The sequence below is a fragment of the Gymnogyps californianus genome, chromosome 1, assembly GCF_018139145.2.
Source record: "Gymnogyps californianus isolate 813 chromosome 1, ASM1813914v2, whole genome shotgun sequence".
In the NCBI taxonomy this organism is placed as follows: domain Eukaryota; kingdom Metazoa; phylum Chordata; class Aves; order Accipitriformes; family Cathartidae; genus Gymnogyps; species Gymnogyps californianus.
In genome coordinates, this window is record NC_059471.1 from 130190039 (window position 1) to 130197578 (window position 7540).

At 47.2% G+C, this 7540-nt stretch overlaps 1 protein-coding gene across 1 annotated transcript; it reads left to right on the forward strand.

Annotated features, from left to right (window-relative positions):
- The first annotated feature begins 4241 nt into the window (after window positions 1–4241).
- NDUFB4 (NADH:ubiquinone oxidoreductase subunit B4) lies at window positions 4242–6772 on the forward strand. The gene is made up of 3 exons (XM_050895378.1): window positions 4242–4442; window positions 4730–4876; window positions 6617–6772. The coding sequence occupies exons 1-3, from the start codon at window positions 4242–4244 to the stop codon at window positions 6674–6676; spliced, it is 408 nt and encodes a 135-aa protein (XP_050751335.1). The 3' UTR covers window positions 6677–6772.
- Window positions 6773–7540: the final 768 nt, after the last annotated feature.

The window sequence follows — 7540 nt, forward strand, 5'->3', positions numbered from 1 at the left end:
ACTGATGCAAACAGGGCAACCGCATGCACTCGGCACAGGTTTGACAGACACAAGTATTTTTCGAGATGACAGCACATTTAACCTCTCTCTTCTGAAAGTGTCATGCATGATCACCTCAGAGATAGGTAGACAGGTCTGTGATTTAGGTTAATTTTTCTTTCATTCACTTGAAGCACAGAGTCACTTAGCCTAGCCACTCTGAAAAGATGTGACTTCGTGTATACAGTCAAACAAATCCAGTCTGTGTATATTTTGGAGCGTGACTGAAAAGTCACCAACAAAATCACACAGGTCTAAACTGAAGGTCAGTATCTTGTGTTACTTTAAGCTCAAGGTGGAAGTTATTTGCAGCTTCAACCAAAGAGTCTGTCTTGGAAGTGTGCCTGATTTCAGACTAATTTGGATGAGAATGCTCTCAGAAATTCAGTGGAGTGTAGGACAGTATTCAAGATGGCTTTGTACTGGGTCTGGCTGGGATGGAGTTAACCTTCTTCACAGCAGCCCGTATGGTGCTATGCCTTGCATCTGTGGCTAAAATAGCATTGGTAACACACCAATGTTTTGGTTATTGCTGAGCAGTGCTTGCACAGCATCAAGGCTTTCTCTCCAACACCCCACCACCAACTTCAAAGGTCTGTAGGCTGGAGATGGGCAAGAGGTTGGGAGGGGAAATAACTGGGACAACTGACCCAAACAACCAAAGGGGTATCCCATACCATATGATGTCATGCTCAGAAATAAAAGCTGAGGGAAAGGAGGATGATGAGAGGACATTTGTGGTGATGTCATTTGTCTTCCCAAGCAACCGCTGTGCACCCTGCTTCCCAAAAAGTAGCTAGACATCTGCCTGCTGATGGGATGTAGTGAATGAATTCCTCTTTTTGCTTTGCTTCTGTATGCAGCTTTTGCCTTTCTTAATAATTGTACTTATCTCAACCCATGAGCTTTTCTGTGTCATTTTCTCCCCCGGTCCTTTTGAGGAAGAGGAGTGAGAGAGCAGCTGGGTGGGCGTCTGGCAGCCAGTCAAGGTCAACCCTCCACAGGGTTCTGGACAAAGATTAATTTTCTTGACTGGTTCTTTCCATTTTGGTTACTGCTGATCACAAAGAAAACAGATGATGTAAACTTCAAAGGCATTTTCATATGAGAATTGTCAATTTGATTCAATACTGCCAACCTCAAACATTCAATAACCATCAGTCCTGATTAAAAAGAAGAAAAACACTTGAGGTCTTACCTTTTAAGTCTTGGTGTTTGAGCCCACAAGGACGTGGTTTTGTGACCAGCATATTCTAGCTCAAGCCTGTGTCGCCCTACTGAGAGTGGCCCCACCCTCACTAGTGCCTGTTTTATATTCCTGCTGCTTGTCTTAGGTCAACACTAGCAGTCAGGAGGAGAGTCAAATGAGCTTCATGATCTGGCTGGCAAAAACAGGGACAAGAAGGGTCTCGTTCATTCTCGCAAAATCTTTTGTTTCAAAGGTGGCTTGCAGTAGCAGCCAGGCTGTGTTCAGAGTCTGCCATAGGGTGGCCCAGAAGGAGCAGATGACGCAGGAGGTCTGCACAGGAGTCCAATTTGTCACCGCAGTATTTCTGACCGTGTGCAGCAGTTCCTGTCAGCAGGAAAAAAACCAATCACTGATTTCAGTCAAGTGCTTTGACTGCAGTATTTCTGTCTTTGTCCTGCATTGCTTTATGCAAGGTTTGGACGCTTACTGTTGGTATCTCGGGCTTTTGCTGAAGGATGGTGTTTTACAGTTAGAGACATGGCTGTTATGAAATGAAGAAAATACACAAAATCACCTCTGGAGGAGTGAAAACAACAAATTGCAATGCACAGGCTTGAGTGTCAGAGAATACGCTTCTCTGGAAGGGATTTAGTTATTTTCCTACCCCATGAAACAAGTGACATCTCTCAGAAAAGACACCCTGTGGGGAACTTGATCCTTTGGGATGGAGGATAAGTTAGTGATTAGAGACGAAATGCAAAGGTGTTTTCAGCATAGCGCCTGGCTGCTCGATTTTCTAATACAGTACATTACGTTGTCAATGGAAATCTAGCTTTGCACCTTCTGTTTTTCTCCCAGTAGAATTAATTTCAGCACTGTTTGCATGCCAAGCATGCACACTCACAGCTGTGAGCTCCGGGGAGAGGGAGAAGGCACAGATAAGACCTGCACAGATAAGATCACAAAGAGTCTGCAACAGGGCTGGGAGCTGAACCCGCTGCCTTTGCCAAGTGACTTCACCACAAGACCATCTTTGCTCCTGCCACAGGAACTGTCCCACACCATTACAGCCAGACCTCAGGAGCCAGCAGATTTGGGGAAAAGCATCTGGCTGTTTCGAAGTCCTTTGGGAGATCCGCAGGGACAGAAGTTTTCTGTTCCACTCTGTGACATAGCAAAGAGGGGAAAAACACCCACCATTTCCCACAGAGCAGCTATCCCTTCCCAGAACGCTAATCCAACCTGCACGCCTTTTCCTGCCAGGAATCTCTCTGTTTCAAGACTGCATGTGTCATTTATTAAGAAATAAGAGCGAGCAGGGAGGAACAGCTTTTAAAGAAGCAGGCCGTGCACAGGCAGGGAAACACAGGCTGCCAAGTCTTTGGGAACCCTCAGAGGTGAAAGTACCACAGGAGTGCCACATGGCAGTGCTGCTGGTATACGTACCGTGCTGCTTAAGTAGCTCTCCACATGCTGGTTATGGAGAGAGACAATCGTGGAGCTGGAGACACAGCTCACTAAATCCGATGGTCACGAAATGGGAAAGTAAAAGGAAAGTAAATTGTTCCGTGCAACAGCAGCCACTGCCCCAAGCTGAAAGCCCTGGGAAACAAAGCAACAGGGTGTGTAAGCACTTCCTTGGGAGCTGACTGTGAATGAAGCAGCTTGGTTTTCACCGGGATTTGCAGCTGCATGTTTGTGAAGAAAATGAGGGTGGAAAAGCTGGAGAAACACTGGGAGAGAGTTTCTGAAAGGACTGCAGGCTTGTACTTGAGAGAGGGAAAAGTACCTCCTGCTGTGGGGGTGTGCGCAAGGCACACAAACTGCAGGAATATCCAACTTGTATTTCATCCTGCTGGAAGCAAGTCGCAAAGCGCCAACTCCTAATTAGCTGCTCAGACCAAAAGGAGATTGTCTATTTTCCAAGTGCTTAGGTATAAGAAGAGTGAAATCATAAGATGCGAGGCAGAGCTTCTGCTCTATTATTGTAGTGCCAAACCACAGCATCTTAAATAAAGTCAGCAATATTATTTTGTGTGAGCTCAGGAGCACACTGTAATCCCTCATCTGACATTACCCGAGTCTGCAGAGTTACCTCACTGTAAATGAGGCCATAACTATATATACACAGCCATGAACTTACTTGGTTCCAATCAGCATAACTGCTATCATCACTTTGTATACTGAAAGAAGAAAAACCCGCAGAAAACTTGTTTACTGGCAAGTTTGTTTCCAGAAAGACAACATGCCTATATTTTTTACATCTCTGGAGAACAAAGCTCTTAATACCGACAAGGCAAAGACTTCCTAAAGTCAAAACCTTCAGGCCAGAGCTTGCTTTCTTCGCCTCGTGTTCATCAGCAGAGGGCGATTTGTGAACCTGTCAATAAAGGTTATCAGGGCGGTGAGTCACCACACGATAATCCTGAAGGTCATCCAGCACCTTATCCAACCAGCCCGGCCTTGCTTGACGAATCAAAGAGACGACCTGAAGCTGAAAATCGATGACAGCGAGGTTTTGCAACTTCCAGCCCACCTGCGATACACGGCTTATGCAATACTGGATATTTTGTGTAAACGTGCACGGTGTAGGCCTGCGAGAGCGAGCGCGGCACCCTGGGCACGCAACAACTTCAACAGCACGGCAACCCCCGGCACCGCAGCTCGGCCCCGGAGGCCCTTTTCTTTCCGGGGGGAAGGGGACGGGCCGTGTCCCCCGCTGGCACTCCTGTCAGCAAGGGACCGACCTTCCCTCGACGTGACCCCCCCCCCTCCTCCTAAGCGTGAGCCCCCCCCCGACCCCCGAGCCACCGTGAAGGGGGCAGGACGCTGCTCCCGCCACTTGCGGGCGCAGCCCCGGCCGGCCTCTGGCGCAGCCTGCGCGGGCCGGCAGGGGGCGCGGCGCCGCGCGCGCGCGCGACCCCGCGGGGGCGGGGCTCCCCCGGCGGCGCGGGGCCGGCACCGCCTCCCGCGGCTGCGCGTCGGCAGGGCGGCGCGGCGCCGGGTGTCCAAGATGGCGTCGGGGCCGCCTCCCACCGCCTCCGAGGCGTACCGGCCCAACCGCTTCGTCTCGCTGCCGGCCGAGCTCGACCCCAGCACCTACGACGCGTCGCCAGAGAAGCGCCGGGCCGAGGCCGAGCGCTTGGCTATCCGCGCCCGGCTCAAGCGGCAGTACCAGCTGCAGCTCAACAGCCCCAACCCACCGGCCATCATCGTGAGTGGGGAGCGGGGCGCGGGCGGGGGGCCGGGCCGGGCCGGGCGGGGGGCGCGGGGCTTGTCCGCCTCACCCAGCGTCCGGAGCGGGGCCCGGGCCTGGGTCCGGGTCCGTGCGGGCGGGGCGCTGCCCTCCCCGTGACCTTGGCGCCCTTCCCGGCCTGGGCCGGGAGGCAGCCGGGGGCTTCCTAGGCCCCAGCCCAGCGGCGGGGGCAAACGGGGCCGCGCCGAGTTGAGTGGCCGTTGCAGGGCCCCTGGGGCCTCACTGTGGTTTTCTTTCCAACCCAGGAAGATCCTGCCTTGCTCCGCTGGGCCTACGCTAGGACGCAGAACGTCTACCCTACTTTCCGCCCGACACCTAAGACGTCCTTTCTAGGAGCTCTTTTTGCGATAGGCCCTATCCTCTTCTGGGCTGCTGTCTTCAAAGCTGACAGGGTAAGTCAGTCAGTTGACAACACTGAACGTCAGTGAACACCAAATTGTAAAATGTAGATCTGCCTGGAGAGTTAATTGGTGGGATCCTCTTGCACCTAAGAATGATTAATACCATTAAAGTAATGAGGGAAGGAAGGCTGATACTGGGCCTGCTATCTCAAAGCCTCGTAACTGGTTGCAACGTCCTGTTGTGCTGAGAGCCCTGTATTGTACCCTTGGGTATGGCCAGTCACAGTTTCCCTGATCAGGATATTTTGCTATAATAAAGCTCTCTCTAGCACTGACCATGTAAATTAATCATAAGAAACTATTATTTTCAGCTGTTGACATGCAGTAACTGCACTTTCTAAAATAAATAAATAGGGAGCTTATGGGTGACAGACCTAGCAACATCTCTGAATTGCTTAACCATTTCTGTAATCTCATGAAGGAAATGGGGAGGAGTACTTGTGCTGATTACAGTGCCTGATCTCAGCTGGATTTTTAAGATTTTGGAAGGTTTATCTTGCCTCTGTTATAACTCCTGAAATGTGGGCGTCAGAATCTGAGCAATGGTAGATCATTCTGAAAAAACTCAGCTATATACATACATAAGAAAATGCTAAGTGACTGGCAGACAGTGGCTGTTTTTACTGGTGAATTTGTGGCTACTGTAAAACACTTTTATTTCCCTCTTTTGCACAAAAGTAGCATTTTTAGATCAAGTCATAAACCGAGAAGCACAAACATCAATTACAATTAATAGAATATTTATAGGTAATGTTGTTTGGTAGGATGAATCGAAAATACAGGTTTTAGGAAACATGCCGAACATGTTGATATAAATGTTTTTGAGACTTCAGCAGCTCTGCAGTATTTTTTCATGCTCGTTTTGTTTTGTATGTGAAGCCACACTTGGGCTTAGCCACCAAGTGTGGCTTAGCATGTGAGTGCTTAAAAATAAACCTGTGTGAGTGAGATGTAGACATACTTGCCTGGGAATATTTAAACTGAAGTTTTTAATGTAGTCTCCGGGACAATTTGTTTTCCTTTATTGCAGTTCCCTTACTGATGTTTGGGGATGTTTCTTTGTTTTCTGGTAGTATATAAAGCACAATAACTATTATACTCTTTTCCCTGAGGAGTGTTTGTTGTGTATCTGGGAAAGCAAAAGATAAATTGCCAAATTTTAAGCGAGTCTTCTGGTTTTATCCAGCAGAAGGAATCTGGGCAATATCTGCAGTGTCTGTGTGCTGTAACAATACCTGTCAGAAAGGTACATGACTGCAGAGTGAGATACAAATGGGCTGAAAGTGAATACAGGCACATTTCGGCAAGTTATTAAGAAGTTTCTCCATAATTAGATCTCTAAACTGGATTATTCAGTGAGAAGGAAGAGGCAGAAACTAAATGTATAAATTAACTGTGACGCAACTAGTTTGGTGAAAAATCCGTCACAGGAATTGGTCTCTGCTGGCCTGTGAGAGTGGATGGATGTGCAGAGGGGTCAATCTGAGCATGTCTTCCGTAACTGGTAGGTGAAGCTAAATGACTTGCTCTTTTTTACTTTTTAACTGCAACAGCTGTTACCAGAGTTTGTGCTTATAGAATCATTTAGGTTGGAAAAGACCCTTAAGATCATATGTGGTGCTATCTTCCTATAGTCCATGCTGAAATACTAGGACTGCTTTTCTCTCATCCCAAGCTGATTGAAACTTCTTCTCTAATAGGATAATGATGAATGTTCTCTTTCTTCCACAGGATCGTAAAGAGAAACTTATCCAAGAAGGTAAATACAAGCGACCATTCAGTGTATTTTAAGTTCCTGGAATTGCAGTGCTGTTCATGGGATATAAATAAAATAGATGTATTGTGTCCTGACATTTCTCCTTCATAAGAATAAATCTTAATTGCTCATTGGTTGTGTTGCATCTTTAGCAATTACAGAAAGTGCAAAAATGCAGGATCTTTATATCTAACGCAGATAGATCCAGAGAGGGTGTTCTGAACTCAACCGGTGTACTCCTTTGGTCTACATACAGAGGCTCCTTTTAAACTGTGGAAGTTGCTGCTGTCAGAGCAGCACAGGCTGAAGTTTAAAATCAGTAGCGGGCTAAAAAGTTAAGCAAGCCCAAAGCAGTTTCCTAAAGAACTACTGCTTGCCTACTAGGTATTTCTTCCTGGCGTCGGTTTGACTATGTAGTTTTCCCTAATAGGATAATAGGCAAGTGCTGTGATACATTTTTAATAACTTCAGGAGCCTGCCTGACTGCTCTCAATAAGTTGGGTTAATTTTTCTTTTCCCTAATAAAATATAAGCCTAAACCATGTTATTTGTTTATTGCAGTAAACTTCTGGATAAAATTACTGTACCAGACTTGGAAACAGCGAGCTGAACATTATCATGCTATATGTGACTAGCGTTTCCACTAATTCTGTGATTCCTGTAAGTGGGAGACAAGAAGTAAAAAGATAAGAATTTTTATTTTTGACACTGACACAGTGTGCAGAATAACTCCATTTCACCCCTGCAAATGGGTTGTGATTTAAAAAAAAACCAAACCAAGCGTAACTCAACCTTGTGCCTGCAAAGATGCCTTCTCTGCTTGTTCTTGTAAGAACACAAGTCTTTTCTGCCCAGGTCAACTGGTATAGGGGGCTCTGGAATTGTTACTGTCAAAGTAC